This window comes from Onychomys torridus, chromosome 2, assembly GCF_903995425.1.
Source record: "Onychomys torridus chromosome 2, mOncTor1.1, whole genome shotgun sequence".
Classification (NCBI taxonomy): Eukaryota; Metazoa; Chordata; class Mammalia; order Rodentia; family Cricetidae; genus Onychomys; species Onychomys torridus.
In genome coordinates, this window is record NC_050444.1 from 21,220,524 (window position 1) to 21,244,020 (window position 23,497).

Genomic DNA, 23,497 nt, shown 5'->3' on the forward strand with positions numbered 1-23,497 from the left:
TTCTTCTCAAGAGAGCTCCTCAGGAGATATATTTTAAATATTTCATTTCCAGTAAATCAAATTTATCCAGATAACCTTGAGTACATTGAAAATGTGTTGTATAAAATTTAGAAGCAGATTTCATATACATTTCCTAATGACATGAGACAAAAAAAGAGAAAACTTCATGGATAGCATTTCTGGTGATTAGTCTGTTCTATGTGGCCTCCCCTTTCAAAGTGACTGGTATTGGCTATGACATCAGCTGTCCTGGCTGTGGAGTAGGAGACTTGCAAACATGTAATTGGAAGAGCCAGTGTCATCTGAGAATCAAGAGCTGGTTTTAAATAGCTCTCAGGGACCAAGCCGATCTTTTCAAGGCCAAGTTATCAAAAATAGTTTCTTGGTTTGTGTTTGACCTTTCCTGATCTCAGAGGTTGAGCTTTGAAGGCCATTCTGCTATTGACTCTGGAGGCAGAAACAGACAAACTCATGCCGTTCTTATTCATGAGCTACAACAGAAACAGTCTACATAATATCAAACAGGATGGTTGCACAGAGTCCTGGGAGGCCTATGAGTTTCCATGAATTTGGGAGAATCACCTTTTCTACCAAATCTCTCAGCAAAGCAGGACCTTAGAACCACATCCTCCCTTTCCCAGAACATACAGCTAGAAACAAAATCTGATGGCTCTGCTCCCTTCTTTCCATTAAGTCTAATTTGAACATTTTTAAATCTATTTAATGACCTTTCCCTTAAGAAAAGGATCAACACCTGTATGTAAAGTCAGTGGGGAAGAAGAAAAGTTATTTCTATGAGGTGATTTCCGTATTCACCGGTTCTCATGTGGGAAGGTCTTGACATGTGAAAAGTGAATTAATAAAGCCAGAGTACATTCAAAGTAATTAGAGAGCCAAATTTTAGCATTATTTTCCACTTAAGAAATTAAGTTGTTGGCCAAGGGAATCTCATGGAAATCTCCAAACAACCAACCTGGGGCTATGACCAAAGGTTGTTCTCTGCAAACTGGCATTGGAGGTCCCCATTGGAGAAGACAACACCCACACAACTCACTGGACGTGGAGAAGTGGAGTTGGTGTCTACATGGAGCCTTCACCCCTATATTCTAGTGTCTTTGATGCAGGAAGATAATCTACAGTCTACCAAAAGAGAAATATGAACACAAACCCAGGCATAAAACCTTTGATCTACAATCTGTCTTGCCTGCATAATATGCTAGGGCAATGGTGGCATAGAACTTGAGGGAGTAGCCAACCAATGTCTAATTTGACCTAAGGCCAACTCCACAAGAAGGAACCCACACCCTACACTGCTTGGGTAACCAAAAATCAGAGACTAGATAGCCTAGATACATAGGATAAAACCAAACATGACTAGCCTAAAAAAAATCAATAAAATGATTCCTAATGATAATCTGTCATAGTCATAGATCATGCTTATCCAGTCATCATCAAAGAGGCTTCCTCCAGTAGCAGAAGGGATCAGATGCAGAGATGCACAGCCAGACATTATGCAGAGAGAGTCTAAATTGAAGGTCTCCATCAAATCCTTCTCCTAAGAGCTCAGGGAATCTCCCAAAAGAGAAGGTGGAAAGATTAAAAGTCAGAGGGGGATGAAGAACACTAGAACACAATCTTCTGAATAAACTAAGGTTCTGAATAAATTAAGGCTCTGTGAGCATATGTGCTTACAGAGAATGAAGCAGCAAGCACAGGGCAGACATGTGTCTACACCAGATCCTCTGTACATATATTATAACTCCTCCCCTCTGCATCAAGGCTGAGTAAGGCCTCTCACCATAGGGAACAAATTCCAAAAAAACAGCTCATGTGCGGGGACAGATCTGGGTCTCACTGCTAGGGATCACAAACAGACCAAGCTATACAACTATTGCCCACATGCAGAGGGCTTAGTTTGGTCCTGTGCAGGCTCCCTAGCTGTTGGTTTATAGTACATGAGCTCCCACAACCCGGGTCAGCTGTCTCTGTGGGTTTCCCTATCATGATCTTGACCCACCTTTGCTCATATAATCCCTCCTCTCTCCAGCTGGACTTCTAGAGCATGACCCAGTGCTCGCTGTAGTTCTCTGCGAAGTGGCTAACTACACAACGTACTGTCCAAAGTCTTAATTATAGCAATTAAGTCAAGAGAAAGAAATAAAAATATTACAAACAGAGTTTATTCCCATATGCAAACATCAAGATTTTATGCTTGAGACCCTAAAAACTGTTTTTTGAATTTCTTTTTTTTTTTAGTATGCATTTTATTTATTTATTTATTTGAACATAAAAACAGGTTATAATTTAAAAGCCCAGGGTTATTTTAAACAGGAAAATATTTTATCTGTAGAAAATAGTAAAAATGACAACATTTCCTAATAAGCTCCTTTAAGCCAACTGACAGCCGAATTAGACATGTAAATATTGACTAGATTCTGTGATACAGAAGAAACCTACCTTCATCTGTTCAGAGAGCTATGTTTTACTTAAGTTGTGTAAGTAAGATTCCTATCCATTTTCCTCTTTACTGTTTGTAAATGATTTGTAGGTGGAATGCACAGGGGTCAGGGACAATTCCTCCAGGCTCTGTATGAAGGTGTTTAATTTTCAATCTCTATCTGTAGTATGAGTTCAATCTTCCTTGGTTAATGAAATTTCTGGGTTTTATATAGTAACTTAGATTGTTTACTGTTGCTATGATGAAAACCAAGTCATTTATAAGAACTTGGCTCTTAGTTCTGGTTGCCAAGCAGTATATGACCATGGTTCCAGTGTCTGCTCAGCATTCAGCAAGGGTACTCTCACTGTATCATAGCTGGTAAGAAAGACAAAGCAACTATCCTGGGTGTCTCTTTCTCTTCTTATGAAGCCACTAATGCTGTCATGGGACTGTACCTTCATGATCTCACCTAACCTTAACTTCCAAAGGTTTGCTCAATAACATTGTCTTGTAACTTTGGGAATTCATTTTCCAGTACATGACAATCTTAAAGGTTACATTCAAACCATAGCATTCTGCCCCCGAAATGTGCCATAGTCACAGATAAAACACATTAATTCAATTCTAATAGCCTCAAAGTATGAACCCATTCTAGTGCTAACTCAAAAGATTGATCATGTGAATTGAATATGGGTCAGAGTCAAGACATGAACCATCTTGGGACAGATTCATTTAAAAAAATTATTTATTTATTATGTATACAATATTCTGCCTGCATGTGTCCCTGCAGGCAGAAGAGGCCACCAGATCTCATTATGGATGGTTGTGGGCCACCGTGTGGTTGCTGGGAATTGAACTCAGCAACTCTGGAAGAACAGTCAGTGCTCTTAACCACTGAACCACCTCTCCAGCCCCACAAATTCACTTTTGTTCTGAAACTATGAAATGAGAAAAAATAAACCATTTACTTCTAAAATGCGATATTGAAACAGGCATAGGGCAGATAAATCTAGACAAAGAGAGACAATTGGCAAGCACAAAGGAAAAGTGGCACCAGTTATGCTCAAAACCCAAGAGAGAAAACATTGTCTTCAACCTGGAGAACAATTTCCTGGACTCATGCCCCACCTCCAGGGCATACTGTAAAGTAGTTTGGAGTTTGCATAGCTCCATTAGACACATTTGTAGTGGGAGTGTAGTTGTGGTTCTTGATTCAACTAGCCATCACATAGTGGAGGCTGTCTGGAGTTTCTGACCTCACATATTGGGAAGGAATTGATCCAGCAAGACTTTTTTGCAGAGGTTCCACTTCTGCCCTGGTCCCCAGAGTAGTCTAGATGGCGGAGTTCATGTTCCACAGCTCTTAAACTCTGTATACATGACAGAAAACTATTACTGTGGGAACATCACTGAGGAGTCCTCATTTGTATCTTTCTGAGCACGTCACGGTGCTATATTGTACTCATGAGCATTTGATACATACTTGAGCTACACCTGGGGAAGCTAGGAGGGCTGTGCCTTGAACTCTGCTGAAACAGTCCTTGTGCATCACCCTCCTGAGCTGCTGCAATTATAGGCACTTTACATTTTGCCTCACTGAAAAGGCTCTGTATTCTCCAATGCACTGTTATTCTGTTTCTTCCTTCATCTCCCCTCCTATTTCACTGCAGAGTTTGAAGTAGTCATGCAAGCTGGGTGTGGTGATGTGTGCTGGTGACCCCTGGAATGTAAAGGCAGCAGCAGGAAGAGTGCTGTGAGTTTAGACCTGCCATATGTATATGTATAAGTATATATATGTATATGTATATATGTGTATGTATATATACACACATATATCAAGATCCAGTCACAGACAGACAGACAATACCCACAGAAAAACCTAGTGGTTTCTCAGTTTTGAAATTTCTTATGCTTCATGTCTTTCTTTGTGACTTTTAAAATTTTTTTTTATTATATTTGTGTTTTACGTATCAGTCATGGGTTCCCCTGTCCTCCCCCCTCCCGACTTCACCTTCCCCCCAGCCACTCCCCTCCATTCCCATCTCCTCCAGGGCCAAGACTCCCCTGGGGACTCATTTAAACCTGGTGGATTCAGTCCAGGCAGGTCCAGTCCCCTCCTTCCAGGCTGAGCAAAGTGTCCCTGTGTAAGCCCAAGGTTCCAAACAGCCAGCTCATGCACTAAGGACAGGTCCTGGTCCCACAGCCTGGGTGCCTCCCAAACAGTTCAAGCTATTCAATTGTCTCACTTATCCAGAGGGCCTGATCCAGCTGGGGGCTCCACAGCTTTTGGTTCATAATTCATGTGTTTCCATTAGTTTGGCTATTTGTTCCTGTGCTTTTCCAATCTTGGGCTCAACAATTCACACTCTTACAGTCCCTCCTCTTTCTAGACAACTGGACTCCTCGAGCTCTCTACCTGGGGCCTGGCTGAGGATCTCTGCATCCACTTCCATTAGTTATTGGATGAGAGTTCCAGCATGACAGTTAGGGTGTTTGGCCATCTGATCACCAGACTAGGTCAGACCAATACTTTTTGTGACTTTTAAGCTGCCCACTTAATCTTGACAGTTTTTTTTTTTTTTTTTTTTTTTTGGTGCAACTTTAACAAGAAAGCTCTTTATTTCCATTTCCAAAACCTTGGTTTCTTTAAAACTCCTTTTCAACTGAATTCCTTATTCTGATAATCATTAAAAGAAGATTCAAACTAAACCCTTATAGGTAATCTGTTTTGTTTCACTTAAATGTGTCACAGATACTTTGTTAATTATTGAAAATAGACCATATTTAATGGAAATGGACAGAACAATTATATTTCAGAGCATCCATGAACCTATAGGCAGAAACATTCACAAACTGTAATTTAGTGAATGTAAATTTCTCTTGATGACAATGGATACAGGGAAGAAAATACAGCTTAAGAGAAAACTTGGATATTTCTGGGGGACAAATTTTCTAATTATTAATATAATTGGTGCAGGAATTTTTGTGTCCCCCAAGGGGGTGCTGGAGTACTCTTGCATGAATGTGGGAGTCTCCTTGTGTATTTGGGCTGTCTGTGCCGTGCTCTCCATGACCAGCACTCTCTGTTTTGCAGAGATCGGGGTAGCATTCCCATACACTGGGGCTCACTACTATTTCATCAAGAGATGCTTCGGCCCTTCCATTGCATTCCTGAGACTTTGGACCTCCTTGTTTCTGGGCCCAGGAGTAACTGCCAGTCAAGCGCTGTTACTGGCTGAGTATGGCATTCAGCCTTTCTATCCCAGCTGTTCTGCCCCCAATCTACCAAAGAAGTGCCTTGCCCTGGCAGTGCTGTGGATTGTGGGAATTCTGAATTCTCGTGGTGTGAAAGAGCTGTCATGGCTTCAGTCAGTGAGCACCATGCTGAAGATGGGCATACTGGGCTTCATTTCCCTCAGTGGGGTGTTCATGCTGGTGAGAGGGAAGAAGGAGAATGTGGGAAGGCTTCAGAATGCTTTTGATGCTGAGTTTCCAGAGATCTCCCAGGTTATAGAAGCCGTCTTCCAAGGATACTTTGCATTTTCGGGCGGGGGATGCCTTACATATGTAGCAGGTAATTATCCATCTGGGAAAAAACTCAAGCTATGGCTGCTATGTTGCATGTATGAAATGAGCATCTTTCATTGTATATTAACTATCAGGTTAAATACATAATTCAATGATCTTCTACTTTGATTTCCTAAATCACCTACTCTTAATTCTTCTTTCCAATCAATCCATTTCAAACCTCTATGAAAACAAACAAAAAACTCCTTTTCATCTCCCTCCCACCACCACCAGAAGTGTGAGGCTCCTGATTAATGTAGTTTTCTTTCTGTTGATGCATGAACACTCAGATTGTGGAAATAATTGTGAAACTGTGGATCCAGGGATGATGTAAAAGTGGACTGTGCTGGTGCTGTGAGTGGGTATGATACACTGTAGGCTCTTCACTATTTCCATTTATTTACTTTGGAATCATATATTTATTATGACATTTTCTGCTTTCATGAATGAATGTATTCGTGAATGTTCATATAATAAATCAACTGGGTGATGGGATGGGGACATATCTCAATAGTATCTAGCATGCCTGAGACCCTAGATTTGATTCCTGGCACAAGTCAAAACCAAAACAAAACGTTTAGGATTATTACCAGTACCAGTGGTCACAGGAGCCTGAAAGGGTTCCTTCTCCTCACCCCTCAGCCTGACCCTCCTGGACACATGAAGTAGACAGGCTGCTTGCAGCTTCAAGACCTCTTGCTTACCATGGAAGTGCAGGGCTGCTGTAGCTGGAATCTTGTGAAGCATTGCTTCCTTGCTCACTGAGAATCCCAGAGCAGAAAGAACATCGGGGCTGAACTTTGCTTTGCTCTTTCATTAGGTTTTTTAGAGTTTTTAAACACAAGAAAAATCATAGCTGTCTTGATGGCTCCCAGGAAAGATTTAATGCCTTCCCCTTCATTAACATACTCCTCCTCTTTTCATTTGTAAAGTTGACCTCCATCCTTGAACTCTGCACTCTTCCCTTCTTACCGCCAGGGTCTCTTCACACTCATTTACTTTACCAGCTCTCCTTTTTTTTTTTAGGTTAAATATGAATGGACTTGAGTCTTGGAAAAAAACAAACAAACAAACAAAAAACCAAAAACCTCCCTTTAATTTCATGAATTCTCTCCCTGTTTCCTAACCATAGCAAGTATTTTCTCCTACCTATACTTTGTCTTTTAATCTTTCAAATGGTTATCATGTCTTAAATGGTTATCATGTCTTAAGATCAGTATACTTCTTTGTCGTAAAAAAAATTGTATATGGTACTTAATACTGACCATGAAACAATGTTATTGCTGTGTAAGTTCAGTAAAAGAAAAGACAAGTTTCCACTGTTACTAACTACAACAGACTAGCAATTTGAATAGAATAAAACCTTCCCAGTCATAGAGAAATAAGAACGAAAACCAGAAACATAAAGAGTTTGTGTAATGCACTGCGGGAATATAAAACTGCTTTCATTTGATGGCTAATGGCCTTGATGCTGGATGAGAATGTTAAAGGAAATGGACAGAGGAAGAACATAGGATTGGGGGTGAATACCTGATGTTGTCAACTTTCCTGCAGTAGGTAGAAGAAGTAGATCGAGTAAGAAAGCAGAGAAAGCTTGAAGAATCATAAAGACAAGTCCTCATGTGTCCAAACAGGGGGCTCTATTCACAGAGCTAAGTGTTCCATAGTTGAAGAGTCTGAGAAGAGATCAGAAGGTGCTTCCTTGGTTAAGAGAAATATTGATGGGCTTTGTGGAAAAAAAGTTGTTGTACACTGGGTTAAAAAGTGAAGAACTAATAAAAGAAGGCTGTGATAGAGCTCCTGAAGATTGTGAGTTAAAGTGGCACTCTTTCAATGTGTGCTGTGGTAATTAATTCAGAAATAAAACTGAAGACTTCTAAATAGCACTTCTACTTACAAAATGTGGTTTATCAGCACCTGATAAACAGTGTCAGAACACCTTGTTTTTCACTCTCAAGGCCCAAGGATATTCACTGCCTGTCAGGTAGTTATTATAAACTGTCATAATAATAACCTCTTATTGTATAAGTCTCTTATAGGTTAAATTCTAATCTCTGTCATTTTTCTACAAACTCAATAGGTAATGAGAATAAGTAAAAGGCTCAGGAGAAAGTGTAGCTAATTTAAAGCGTTGCCTTCTTGCTTGTCCCAAAGGTTGAACTAATAATTATAGGCATTAACAACAGCCTGTGAATGGGGAGGCACAGGTGTGTGCCAGGCACCAAATGTGGTCTTTGCACATTTTAGGCAAGTGTTGTACCAATGTGATATAATCTAGTCCAGCAATACCATTTTTTAAAGGCACTGGGAGTGGAAATTTATTGCCTCATAATTTCTTCCTGTGGTAGTTGAATAAGAATGGTCCCTACGGGGTTGGGGATTTAGCTCAGTGGTAGAGCACTTGCCTAGCAAGCGCAAGGCCCTGGGTTCAATCCTCAGCTCCACATACAAAAAAAAAAAAAAGAATGGTCCCTATAGGTTCATATATTTGAATGCTCAGTCACCAGGGAGTAGAACTGGTTGAAAGAATTAGAAGGATTAGAAGGTGTGTCCTTGTTTGAGAAAGAGTATCTAGGTTGGCTTTGAAGTTTCAAAAGCCCGTGCCAGACCCAGTCTCTCCCCCCCCCCCCATGGATCAAGATATAAAGATATAAAGTGGTTGCTCCAGCGCCATTCCTGTCTGAATGCCACAGTGCTCCCTGACTTGATAAGAGACAAATCCTCTGAAACTGTAAGCAAGCCCCCAATTAAATGCTTTCCTTTATAAGATTTTCCTTGGTCATGGTGTCTCTTCACAGCAATAGAACCATGACTAAGACACTTCCAACATAGAGCTAAACAATATGAAACCCCAATAGCCATAGTTGTCAAAGCCCACAAGCAGTAAGTGGCAGGCAGGGTTACATTAGATCTTTGTTAACTCTTTATTCTTCTTATGCTTCATCAGTTCATACCAGTTAGTTCCATGCTAGACAAATACTTGATTAGTGAGACACATCTCCAAGCTTCTTTGTTTGTTTTTTCTTTGTTTGAATAAAAAGATAGTTGAATCATTAAAAATCATTAAAAAAAAAAAACAGAGAGGGAAACTGACTCTTTAATCTTTTTCAGTACTTGCCTTAAGATCATATTAATGAGATGATCTTGCTGGCCAGGGAGTGTCTTCTTACTTTCTCAGAGGTAATGATTTTGTTGAGTTTTGAAGGAGAAGCAGTGGCCAAGTTGGCAGCTATGAAACAACATTTAATACAAAAGAACAGGGACTTTAGCAAGAAGGGGAATGATGTGTTTTTTAAAAGGCCAGGCTACCAATTAAACAGAAGTAGTAAAAGGTTCCATCAAACTGTTACATGACCTGTCCCTACATCATGTGTTTCTGCTTCATAGTCACTTACCATACTCAGGACTTACACTTTTGTCTATGTGATTGCTTACTGTGGAGCTCTTCTTACTGAGGTTAAACCTTATGAAGTTTCTGTTCAAAATTCTATTCCTACTATTTGAATCAGTGTCTACTTCCTCCTCAAGGAGCATGGAGATTGGGGAAGGTTGAAAATGGAACAGGCACCATGAGCCCAAACTCCAGTGTCCTAAGAAATAGATCAGTGTGCAATAGTTTGCCTCTGAGTGTGTATATGTGTGTGTTAGCAGAATGAATGGAAAGAATGCAGTCCAATACTTGACACATATACAATTTCAAACATAAATTTAAGAAGCAATATTTTCCCCAAATCTGATGTTGCTCTTTTATGCATTATAGGGGAGCTGAAGAAACCCAACAAAACAATTCCTAAATGCATATTTACAGCACTGCCTCTGGTAACTGTGGTGTATTTACTGGCTAACATTTCCTACTTGGCAGTTCTGACGCCCAGGGAAATTCTCGCTTCAGGTTTGTACACAAATAACAAGATAGTAAATAAAATATAGTCCTTCAGTACAATTAAGCATCACTTTGGCAGTCAGGATCACTGAATCCTGGTCATTATTCTATACAGAGACTCAATTCACAATTCATGATGTGTTAATAACAGGGTGGTGAGAGTTTGATTTGGTTTAGAAGGGAGATTCATTTCAAGCATAGCTGTGCATTTTCTGACAACGTGGAAAAGGTATATATAGTGCAGATGGGTGACACAGATTCAAAATATTAGTTACTGTTTGCATGATCTCAGGCACGGTAACACTACATAATTGGTAATAATACCTATTAATACTTGCAAATGCTTGATTCTCAGTAATCTATGTGACACTAAGAATGGCAAATTTGAAATAAGGGATATTAACAGCTGAATGAATAAACACTAATGGTCAGTGATGACTATAATATTATTAATATTTAAAATAAAATTTTTCATATTAAATAACTGCAAATTTTATGCTGACAAAGGATCCTAAATATATTGAGATTTTGATTGAAGCTCAAATTGAAGAATAGAGAATTAAAGAATATGCCAGGGATAATGGTAAGTGCCTGTGATCTAGAGCCTGCTAGAGCACTTGGGAAGCTGAGGCTAGAGGACATCTAGTTTAGAGAGACCCTTTTCAAAAAGGAGAACAAGAAATTTTCAAAGAGAAATGAACAGTCATTTAAAGAGGAATATCAGAAACAAGGGGAAAAGGAAATTTGGAAAATGTGAAAATCAGGAAAAACAGAAGACTAGCTGTTTTCTCACACAAACATCACACCTCAAATGATCACCTTCTGAGGTAAGCCTTCCACTCAGGAGCTTTGCACTAAGCAGTTTTGAGCAACTTTTCTTGTTTTGGTGAGTATTTGAGTCACTGGAGGTAAGTCTCTTTACTGACCTAAATTTATATTTATAAAGTATTTTATATAGAGATTTGTAAGGTATCATATGGTAATTTATTATATTGTATACAGTGTACAGTGGTAAAATCAGGGTGTTCAGTATTCACAAGTTCTTTCACATGATCATTTGTTTACTTGGGGAGATATCAAATTTCAGGGAAGGCTTAGAAATAAAAACCCCTCAATTGCCTCAATTGCAACATGACTACTCCACAGAAGGCTGCCAGGTAGTGTGCCACAGTAAAGTTGATTCGTTAAGAGTCTAGATATCATTGGCACGAGAGACGAGATAGAATCAATCCTTTGTGGGAACAAACCAAATGCAACCCTGGGCAAATACAGGCACTGAATCATTAACTACCTCAGCTGTGTTGGAGTTCATTTAAATATCAACTATAGTTGTGGCCAGGGCCACTGGCCAGTGAGCATTGAGGCCATGGTTCACTAAAGCTGGCATTCATTATGACTGCCAGTGCTCTGTCTATACTGATTATTAAAGAATTGTAAAATCTTCTCTGGCGTATCATAAAAATTGCAACAATTTTATAGGAAGCAAAACAGTTTGAGTTTGTGTGGAAAACTTAGGAAGCTTCTAACTGTTATTTGTAATTTGTTTTGTTTTTCAAGACAGAGTTTCTCTGCATAGTTTTGGTGCCTGTCCTGGATCTTGCTCTGTAGACCAGGCTGGCCTCAAACTCACAAAGATCCTACTGGCTAACATTTCCTACTTGGCAGTTCTGAGTGCTGGGATTAAAGGCATGTGCCATCACTATCTGGCTATAATTTGTTTATCACTGCCTTTTTCAGGCTTATAATCTTCAGACTTGATTTAAAATTGGAATTACTACCTTAAAATTTGAATATATGTACTTTTACTGCATTAGAAATTTAAGTTGAGAAAATAATCAGAACTATATATAAAGAACATATATTTAGGGAAGGCTATCATATCAATCATGGTGGCACAAAATTAAAGATCACCAAAATAGCCAATATGTTTGAAATAAATAACTCAGCTAAGTCCATATAATAGACGATTCTTGGTTCTTGTTTAAAAATGTTTAAATTGCATTTGTTTATATATTTTGTATGTGTGCAAGTGTGCCTGTATTGTACATATGGAGGCCAGAGGACAATTTGCCGGAGTTGGTTCTCTCCTTCCATGTAAATTACAGGGATGGAACTCGGGTCTTCAGGTGTGGCAGCAAGCACATTTCCCTAGAGAGCCCCTACACTGGCTCCATTCTGAGTTTTTTTAAAAGGTCATATTGTTGATGGACACTTAAGAGGACAGTGGTTATGATGTGTTAATGACAGAAATGTGTTTTACAGTAACACAGGGACGAACCAATGAACAATGATGCTCAGCTGGGATGAGGTTGTGAGTGATTTTGTGTGTGTGTGTGCCTTATGGGGTGCATGATTTATATAACTACAGAGATGGTTACAAATAAGAGATAAGCTCCTTGTAAGTTAGGAAGGGTGGGAGGCATGCTTTCATATGGAAATCAATCAAGCATATATAAATATGTGAAAGGTTTTCAAAGGAGTATGAATTTTTATAATATAATGTGAACTGATGTTACATTTCATTTGAGGCACATTGGAATCTATAATAGTAATAGTTTCTGCAGTTTATATAGAAAAGAGTACAGGTAGTCACATGCAATGTGTTTAATCTGTAGATGTCAGAACTCTGTCTTGTTTCCAACTTATTAGTAATAAATTCCCAAAAAAAAGTTCTTAAACTGAGTGTGGAGGTGCATGCCTTTAATTCCATCACTTCTGAGGCAGAAATAGGTGGATCTCTGTGAGTTTGGAAGGAGGTCTGTGTGGTCTACAATCAACATAGCAAGTTCCAGGACAGCCAGGGCTACATAGAGAGAGACCTTGTCTCAAAACAAAACAAAAAACCCCAATAAACAACTAACAAAAAAGTCTTCATTGTGAAAGTCATATTCATGAGAAAAGAAGGGTGTTTAGAATTTGGAGGATAGAAACAGTGTGGTAAGGATTCCCAGCTCCAACATTTTCAAACTGACCACCAGAGTTCCAGAGGCCCTGCTGACAAGGTGTTCACAGTGTGCTCATATGGTATTCTAGAGGTTTCTGAACCACACTTAAGATAGGGGATATGAACATAGGGCAAGATAATCTAAATGGTTAAGAAGTGATGTGGAAACTGATGTTAAAAAAGTTTCCTTGTTCAGATGGCCTACAGGAAGTTTGTCTCAAATACCTAGCTGCGTTAAGAAATTTGAACTGTAAGTGGAAATTTTCAAATTAGTTACTCATAAACTGATACAATCATTTGTGGATGATAACTTTGCAGTATTTCTCATATTTAAGAACATATGTGCTTATGGGCCAGTGAGATGGCTCAGCAGGTAAAGCACTTGCTGTGACACCCTGGTGACCTGAACAGGATCCTTGGAACCCTCCATGGGAGAAGAGAATTGATTCTTGAACTCAAAGTTGTCTTCTGACCGACTTCTCTCTCTCTCTCCAACACACACAATAGGAATACATAAATATTTAGGTAAAAAATTTGCATGCTCACAAATCCTGCTTCTAAGAATGTACTCTCAAGAGAAGTATAGAAAAATTAAGAATTGGAGGCACAGAAGCCAGGCATGGCTGATCTACATGGGTAGTTCCAGACCAGCCAGGGAGAGCTATCTAGTAAGCTCCCTGTCTCAAAACTAACTAACTAAATAAATAAATAAACAAAAAGAAAGAAAGAATTTGCATGAGTAATTTTTGACATCTTAAAATAATTCCTTGTTATGGTCAGTGAGGGATATCATGCATTAAATTATTTCACATTATTTTTTTTTGAGTCTTTTTTACTAAAGTACATTTTTCTTTTGAGGGACATGTAGAATCTTGCTATATAGTTCAGGCTGGCTTGGAACTCTGATCCACTCTTCAGCCTTCCTATTACAGGAATGTTGCCATGAAGTTCAGCTTTAAAGCACACTTCAATTAATAATAATAAAAAAATACCCTGGAAACAGTCAAGAAATCTATCAATATAGAAAAGGAGATAATTTATAGTTATATTACAGAGTACTGGGAAGTAACTAAAATAATTATATGTATGCATGTGTACTAATATGACCAAGATACACTGGAAAGTGAACAAAAGCAAACATAAGCATTCAATCACACAATCACTTCCACACCCACACATGTGCACACACAGAACTCAAGCATACAATCTTCACAGACTGATACGGGTAATTATAGAGAAATTCTGAAAAGGGAATCAATTAGACATTAGTTGCACTTAAAATTGGAACACATAAGTGAAAACATGGTGAGGAGAGGGAACTTTTGACTTTGTAGGCTTCAGTGTTGTTCATTTTACTTTTATAAAAACATATGTGTGTACATATATGTAACTGTAAATATATAATAAAACTTTAAATAAAAAACATATAAAGGAGGAAAAAAGGAGGCAAAAACCACTTGTAGAATAGAACTAAAGATTGTGCAGAAATACTACATTTAATTTTTGAGACTCTGTGGGCAGAGCTGCATGGTCTTCCTCTGGAATCATTATTTGTAGAATATCCACCAAGAAACTGAAGATTTCCTGTGCATTATTTTCTTCCTGTGCAGGAAGGAAGTATTTCAAAACATATCTGAAAATGTGCACTGTGTGGAGGTCTGGACGTCCAACAACAAGACCTTATTTGGAATAAGTAAGAACTGCATTGGGATATTTTTCAGTACCACCCACTGTTTTAGAATAACACTCAAAAGAAAGATGATGTGTAGATGTAACTGTCTTGTTAAATAAGAAACACAGAGCCAAATGCAGAGTTAAAAGCCTAAGAGGTCAGAGTAATAGCTAAGAGCTGATATTAAAACCCTTTCTTACCCTTCACTGCTGCTGCCGTCCTTCCCCTCAAAAAGAGACCTACTTCCTGTGTATCTGTCTTTTTATTGACTTTCTGTTCTGCCTTCTCATTGGTTGTAAACCCAACCACATGACCTCTTTGTTACTGCCTGTCTGTAGAGACCTCCAGGTCTTCTATGGTTGGTATTGAGATTAAAGGCATGTGTCTCCATGCTGGCTGTATCCTTGAACACACAGAGATCTGCTTGTCATGCGATCTGGATTAAAGGTGTGTGCCACCACCACCTGGTTTCTGCTATGGCTTACTATTAGCTCTCACCCCCAGGCAACTTTATTTATTTACATACGAATAAAATCACATTTCAGTACAAATAAAATATCACCATAGTGATGTGACAGGTAGGGCTATTTAAAATGGGTTAGTAACTGAACATGGTACCACATGTCTGTAATTCCAGCATTTAGAAACCAAAACAAGAGGATTTTTTGTTTGAAACCATCCTGGGATATTCAGAAAATCTAGTTTTTAAACTAACAAACATTGGCTAGGAATTAAGATCTTGCTGGGCATGGATGCCTTTAAACCTAAACATGGGAGGTGGAGGCAGGCAGTTCTTTGAGTTTGAGGCCAGCCTGGTTTATAGAGCCAGTTCCAGGACAGCAAGGGCTAGACAAAGAAACCCCATCTCAACAAAAAATTTAGATCTTAAGGACAAGAACTGTTGATGAGATTTTAATTCAGTTATATTTGAAGAGTCTTATGTTATGCATCAGAATGCTAATGTATTGGTGGCTCATCTGGAAACTAGCTACCTGTGGACAAACTCATGAGCTCAGAGGACACCTACCTACAAAGGGACATTAAGCTCTGCTCTGCTCACATCACTGAAAACAGAACTTAGGGGTGGAATGATTTGTCTTACCATATATTTTCATAGTACAAATTGGACTAAAAAGAATTTCCATAGATGATGGATATTTTTGTTTACTGGTGATTTCTTTAAACAATATGTTTTATTATTTCAGATTTTTCATACATGTATGCAATGTTATTTTGATCATATCTACTCCCTCATTTTCCTCCTCCAAATCCCCTTGGTTTCCATCTATTTGTATTTTTTATATTGACTGACATTGAGTTAATGTTCATAATGTCTTTTTGGCCTTAAAATACAAATAACAACTCTAGAATATGCTCTAATGCATTCTTTAATGCAAGGTTTCTGAATTTCAACACCATCAACATTTTGGACCACTTTGTTCTGGAGTGCTCAGTATTGAACTCAACCTCATAGACAATAGGCAAGTGCTTTGCCATTGAACTATAGTCCAAGTCCTGCATCATGCAGTTCACTGAAACTGTCCTGAGCATCACAAAATGCTTATCAGCATCTGTGGCTGCTATCCACTAGTTGCAGTTGCCCACAAACTCCTATCTTTCCAGTTTTGGGAAGTCAGATAATTCTCCAGGCATTGCCACGTGACCTCTGAAGAGCAAAGTCACTTCTAGCTGAGAACCATTGGTCTATAGCTTAGAAAAGTCTCAAGCATACTGGTGAAATTATTTAGGCCACTCCATGTAGTTAAAAGGGAGGTTTATTTTGTGGGGTAACTTACAATGAAGGGATAGGTTGCAGGGTCTGGCAAAGGTATAGTGCAGTCCGGCGGTGTTCTCTGGAGAACTCTGCTCGGTCTCCCTCCAGCGTCCAGGGTCCCTGAACCAAGCGCGCAACCTCCTCTTGATCCTCCGTCTTCCGTTTCCTTTTCTGCCCCGCCTTGTGGGCGTGACCATTACCGAAGCCTCAATGGGGGTTGGAACTTCCTGGCCAATGCTGGGATGGCTATCCACTACACAAGCATCAGAAATATTTTTTATCTGGGTGTAGTTTATGTTCACTTTTTACATTTTACACTGTGCTATGGTTTGGGTGAGTCTTATATTCTGTCAGTAGTGTGTTTTGCTTTTCTGACATTGGCTCAGTCTATCAGCATTGTAGCTACTTTTAGTTTTTAAGCATGCATTTGTTATTCACTCAACATAATTAATGCATTTCTCAAGTATTTATTGAAAATCCAGTATTATAGTGTCTGTCAGGGAGTAAATTACTGATGTTATAGAAGAGATATGAAGGGTCTTTGCTTGGTCTTTTGAGGAAGATATAAAATCAACTATTCATGATGCTGGGTGATGAACTGAAATGGGCACAAGCCTAAGATACTATCTGAATGTGAAAAAGGAAATAACAAAGTTAAATTCCCTTCATAAAATTTATTTTTAGAATTTATGCTTTCTCTGTGAAATATTATTGTATAAAGGTTATCATTAGATTCTCTCTCACTCTCTTGTTTTTCCTCACTCTCTTTTTAACACACTTCTTTTTGTATTTATTTTTCCTCTGTAGATGCTGTGGCTATTACATGGACTGACAGAGTCATCCCCCGATTAACATGGACTGTTCCCTTTGCTATTTCTGCCTCATTGTTTAGTAACCTTGTGATTAATGTACTTGAGTCAGCAAGAGTGGCATACACTGCAGGCCAGCATGGCCAGCTGCCCTTGATGTTCACTACCCTTAATGTTCACTCATCCCCCTTCATAGCTGTGCTTCTAAATGTCAGTATGGGATCCATTGCAATCGTCTTAACAAACTTAATTGGACTGATAAATTATCTCTATTTTGTTGCTTCCATTTGGACTATGTTATCCATGATAGGAATCCTGAAATTGAGGTACCAGGAGCCTAATCTACACAGACCTTATAAGGTAAATGTGGGCTGGGTAAATTTGTTCTATGTGAAATGAAGTATATGACTGTATTTGAGGAGTATATCCAGAAGATCTCTAAGCAGAAGTGTTACTACTCAGCAAACTGAGAAACAAATACAAGCAATCTAGTCTTCATTTTCATTCTGTTCATGGTGAATAGGCTTTACTCAATACCAAATCTCTTAGGTTCAATCTAAGGATTTGTTAGTGAGAAAGGCAGATATTTTTGGATGGTGAAACAGATCATTGGGAGTCATTTGACCTAAGGTCACTTGGTTTACTTACATAGCTATTTATACATGCTATATCTTCTATAGTAAGGGCAGATTTAGCAAATAAATGATTGACAGAAAGTCAAGTCATGAATGTATTTACTGCTCTGAAATATCAGCTTATTTTGATCTTCAAAAGATTCCTTCCTTTCAACTTTATTATTTTTCTTATCAAATACTATATTATTTTTATGTAAACTTGCTGCTAGTCAAGTGCAGAAATATGTCATGTAAAAGGAGAACATTCTTTCATAACAGGAAAGATAATAAGCAAAAACTTGGCAACATGAGGATATTATCAGGGAGAGAACCTATGTGGATAATGGAATAGTTTTGATTGGCTAGTAGCCTGTCCAAATACAGTATCACCCATAGTACAAAAGTTACCCTTCCCATTATATCCATATTAGAGAAGAGAACATTACTTATCTATGCTCATACAGCACAGAATGAAGCTAAGATTCAGATCTCCTCAGTCTCCGTGGATTGTTTGTCTCTCAGCATAAAATATAAGAGCCTAGGGAGAAGGGAAACAATCATTATCATCAGTCCTCATCATCTATGTTGCTGATTTACCACTATCTTTTCTTTTCAGTCTTGCTTTTACTTCTTCTATTCAGCTGTCACCTAACTCTTGGATATTTGAGAACTCATGTGACTATATTTCAAGCACCTTCCTAGGTTCTCTTCTCTGAGTACAGAAATGCATGAGACTTGGTATTGGTGAAATTATTAAGGCCACTCCGTGTAGTTAAAAGGGAGGTTTATTTTGTGGGGTAACTTACAAGTAAAGGGATAGGTTACAGGGTCTGGGTGTGGCGCAGTCTGGTGGTGTTCTCTAGAGAACTCTGCTTGATCTACCTCCAGCATCCAGGATCAAGGAATTAAGAGAGCCTGTACATCCAGATCTTGGGTTTTAAGGGTTCCTCTCTCAGCCCTTCCTAGTAGGCGTGACAGTTACTGGAAGCCTCAGTGGGGGTAGTACTTCCAGGTCAAAGCTGGAACAGCTACTCACTACAACTTGGCCCCCAGTTTTAGACAAGTTACATTTATCTGGACATGCAGTGAATGCTAACTGGTGCACTGGCAGTGACACCTGGGTGGTGACTAGAGAAGGCTCCAGTGTGTCCATTGTATGGTTTACGCCCATGAGCTCCCTAGAAGCACTTCCTTGGGTCGTCCTCTCTTTCTAATTTACATCTGTATCTTTTAAAAATTGTTTACTTCTTTGCTGTTTTCTGACTCATGCTTATATCACTGACTAGGTAAACTGAAAGGAAGTTGTGAATTTTTGGTACACCAAGAAACACAAGATAATCATTATAGTTTGGGCTCAGGTCTAGTTTCCTGTCTCCTTTTCTAAGCTTCCTCTTGTTATTTCACCACTGACCCTCAGTTCCTTCGTACTTACAATGGACACAGTCAATACTTGCCTCCTAAGACTCTTAGGTGGATTATATCAGCAAAGGCATGGAAAAATCCAGGGTATAACATTAACAGCTATTGTGATACTATATTTGACTTACATTTGCTCGAAAAGGAAGGTAAGGGCAACCTTAAGCACAAACGGTTAAGTATTTTTGTCTTCCCTCAGAGTGTTACTATCTATCACTCAATTATTTGATGAACATCTGAGCTGTGAGATATGCAGTTATCTTTCTTAAGGGCTATTTCTGTTGTTGTTGTTGTTGTTGTTATTTGGGGAGGGCACCACCCAGCTCCCAAATAAATCACACAACAGAGGCTTATTCTTAATTATAAATTCCCAGCCTTAGCTTGGCTTGTTTCTTGCCAGCTTTTCTTAACTTTAAATTAACATGTCTGTCTTTGGCCTTTGGGCTTTTCCTTCTATATTCCTGTATACCTTTTTTTTTTTTATTTCTTACTCCATGGCTTGCTGTGTAGCTGGGTGGCTGGCCCCTCATATCCTCTGCTTTCTCTGGCTACATTTTCCTCCCAGATTTCTCTTCCTATATATTCTATCTGTCTGCCATCTCCTGCCTTGCTAGTGGCCATTCAGTTCTTTATTAGACCATCAGGTATTTTAGACAGGCACAGCAACACAGCTTCACAGAGTTAAACAAATGCAACATAAACAAAAGTAACACACCTTAAAATAATATTCCCCCCCCCAAAAGGGCATTTAAACAATTAAGAAGAGACTGTTATTTAAGACTCAAATGAATGACCCTCTCATGAAAAACTTCCATAATTTCAACCAACTAGAGTATACAAGTATAGATTCATGTCTTTTACAGACATCTCAAAATTGATTATCTAGACCCAAGTGGTATAGACCTATAATTCAAGTTAATTTAGAGCCTTTTGGGAGGTGGAGACAAGAAAATGATGAGTTCAAGGCCAAACTGAACTACTCAGTGGGACTCTCAAGAGAAACAAACAATAAAACAAAAACCAAGGGTAATTAGCAATATTAAGTGTGGGATGTTTACATTTCTTACACAATCCAGGTACCAAGGATGAATTCTTAATATTTTGTCTGAAACAAAAATAGAACTGTTTCAGACAAAATATTTTTTGTCTTAATATGTTCCTCTCTTAATTTGTGAGACCTGTACAATACTAATATTTAACTGTTGACATTAACTTGATTAACAGAGGGTAAAAATAGTCTTTCTTTTGACTTGCTTACTGATGTAAAATATGTTCTATGGAAGATTGCCAGGACCCCCAGCAGTCTTAGAAACTCTTTCTGAATAAGTTCATGCCTGCAGGTGGTCATAACAATCAACATATGCTTATGGCCATCTCATGAAGAGTCAAAGCTAGATTCTCATCCCCTCCAACCAACATTCTCTGAAGATAGTCTCCAGCATTTCCTTTTATTGTGGCATTATGAGTCCCTAGCATATTGATCTAACTCAAAAGCTTGCTTAGCCTAATTTTTTACTATCAATGTCACATTATTTTTACTTACATGAACATTCAGCTATTACATGTGCATTTACATATCTAATCACTTTCTTTAATTTTATCTTTTCAGGTGTTTTTACCATTTGTATTCATAGCAATGACCATCAGCCTGTGCTTGGTCTTGATTCCCCTTGTCAAGTCTCCAAAGATGCATTACATCTATGTGCTCCTCTTCCTTCTCAGTGGACTGCTGTTTTACATGCCATTGATACACTTTAAAGTGAAGTTGGTTTGGTTTGAGAAGTTGACTTGCTATCTGCAATTACTGTTTAATATTTGCATCCCTGATGTGTCTGATGAGCAAATGTCAGAAGTAGGAAATTGAAAAGTAATAGCCTTTTATAACCACTCCATGTTCGATAAAGGTTAAGTGCAGGCTAGAATAATAATAGCGGCAACTCTTGAAACTGAAATGGTGCATACAAAAGTACCCAGGAAGTTCCTGGCTTTAAAATGGAAAAGAAAGGGGTTGGCGAGAAGGTTCTGCTGTTAAGGGCACCAATTGCTTTTCCAGAGGACTGGGGTTCAATTCCCAGCCCCCAAATGGAAGTTCACAACTATCTGTAACTTCAGTCACAGTGGATCCAGTGCCCTCTTCTGGATTTTGCAGGCACTGCATCCATATGGTGTACAGGCATACATGTAGGCAAAATGCCCATACATTTTTTTTTAAAAGAGAAAAATAGAGAAGAAAGTGTTACTTATAATGAAACCTCTGTTTCAACAAAAAATAAAATTCCTAGTTTGTGTAGCTTCACATATTAATGATGTCTTTCTCGTTCTTCTGTTTGTTTATTTCATCCATTTTCTACTGAATATATTCTTATAATAAAAGTTAGTGGTCGAAAATAAAGAAAAATTCACTCAATATTATTTTTTGCCACTGTCCTCACTTTGTAGCCCATGCTGGCTTGAATTCTTCACAGTACTCCTATTGTTTCAGCCTCCCTAGTACTGAACTGACAGCCAGAGCCTTTGCCTCTGTTCCTGCCTTACCTCCTCAATGATGGGCTATGATCTGCAAGTTAAGATAAACCTCTTTCTTCTCCAAGGTGATTTTGATCAGTGTTTTATCACAGCAACAGAAAAACAAGTACAGAGACATTTCCCAAATTTTTTACCTTCAAACCCCAAGTGCTTTAACTAGTCAAGGTGGCCAAATAAAGTGTTCTAGGGACTATGTTAGTTACCTTTCCTATGGTTGTGATAAAACACCCTGACATGTGCAGTTGAAAGGAGGAATGGTCTATTTTCATTACAGTGGCAGAAGGGTGTGTGTGACTCATTGGGTCAGAAAGGCACAGTGTCAGGAACAAGATGCTGGCTGTCACATTCTTCTGTCTAGGAAGCTGAACGTGAACAGAAGCCAGGTCATCCCACAAAGCCTCAAAGCTTGTCCCTAGCAATTCACTTCCACCAGTGAGACTCTACCTTTTGAAGGTTCCACAAGGATGCCAAACAGCACTACCAGCTGTGAGTCAAATTTTCAGATGTTTGAACCATGAGGGCTATTTCACATTCAAACCACAACAGTGATGAAAGATAGTAACCATTCTCTTTAAACCTGTTAATCATCTGTTAAGTTGCACTTTATACCCCGAGTTGTATTTGTTTCTTTCCTTTTTGACTGTGTCTCACTGTGGACCCTAGGTTGTCCTCATACTTAGAGTACTTTAGTCTCAAGGTCCCAAGATCTGAGAAGATAGTCATAACCCTAGCTATGAGTAGGTTATCTTTCTTTCTTTCTTTCTTTCTTTCTTTCTTTCTTTCTTTCTTTCTTTCTTTCTTTCTTTCTTTCTTTTTTTAAGATTTACTTATTTATTATGTATACAGAAGAGGGCGCCAGATCTCATTACAGATGGTTGTGAGCCACCATGTGGTTGCTGGGAATTGAACTCAGGACCTCTGGAAGAGCAGTCGGTGCTCTTATCCTCTGAGCCATCTCTCCAGCCCCGAGTAGGTTTTCTTAAAATGAGAATTAAATGAAATAATAGACTGAAAAATGTTAGTGATTGACACATTGTAAATGCCAAATATTATATTAAAATTATTATTAAAATTATATTAAAATAAAGCCCTGCCAGGCAGTGGCACATGGGAGGCAGAGGCGGGCAGATCTCTGTGAGTTTGAGGCCAGCCTGGTCTACAAAGTGAGTTCCAGGAAAGGCGCAAAGCTACCCTGAGAAACACTGTCGCAAAAAACCAAAATAAATAAATAGATAATAAATAAAGCCCCTATATTATTTTATTTATTTTTTAAAAATAACCAATAACTAGTAACAGCCATGATTCAGCCCAAGGTGGGAATGCAAACTGGAGACTATTGGTGAAATTATTAAGGCCACTCCACATAGCTAAAAGGGAGGTTTATTTTGTGGGGTAACTTACAAATGAAGGGATAGGTTGTAGGGTCTGGCAAAGGTATGGCGCAATCAGGTGGTGTTCTCCCGGCGGTGTTCTCTGGAGAACTCTCCTTGGTCTACCTCCAGCGTCCAGGGTCCCAGAACCAAGAGAGACTTCTCCTCTCCATCCTGGATCTTCAGCTTCCTCCCTCAGCCCCGCCTTGTGGGCATGACCATTGGAACTTCCAGGCCAAGGCTGGGATGGCTACCCACTACAGGAGACATGTTCAAATTTTTTAAAATGTTCTACAAAATTGAAAAAACACATGAACAGTAAATATCAAACAAATGGGGGTTGGGGATTTAGCTCAGTGGTAGAGAGCTTGCCTAGCAAGTGCAAGGCCCTGGGTTCGATCCTCAGCTTCACATTAAAAAAAAAAATCAAACAAATGTTTACTAAATGAATGGGTAAAGTGGATGGGTATGTGAAGTCACAA

At 38.8% G+C, this 23,497-nt stretch overlaps 1 protein-coding gene across 1 annotated transcript; it reads left to right on the forward strand.

The window, feature by feature from the left end:
* Positions 1-5,323: 5,323 nt before the first annotated feature.
* Positions 5,324-20,983, forward strand: Slc7a13 (solute carrier family 7 member 13). The gene is made up of 4 exons (XM_036180144.1): positions 5,324-6,014; positions 9,768-9,899; positions 17,088-17,449; positions 20,729-20,983. Exons 1-4 carry the CDS (start codon positions 5,324-5,326, stop codon positions 20,981-20,983), a joined length of 1,440 nt encoding a protein of 479 aa, XP_036036037.1.
* Positions 20,984-23,497: the final 2,514 nt, after the last annotated feature.

Excerpts from the sequence above, each read along its gene's own strand:
- Slc7a13 (XM_036180144.1), top strand. The coding sequence starts at position 5,324 with ATGACAATGGATACAGGGAAGAAAATACAGCTTAAGAGAAAACTTGGA. Across the intron at positions 6,015-9,767 it reads ATGCCTTACATATGTAGCAG|GGGAGCTGAAGAAACCCAAC; the intron begins GTAATTATCCAT and ends TATGCATTATAG. Across the intron at positions 17,450-20,728 it reads ATCTACACAGACCTTATAAG|GTGTTTTTACCATTTGTATT; the intron begins GTAAATGTGGGC and ends TTATCTTTTCAG.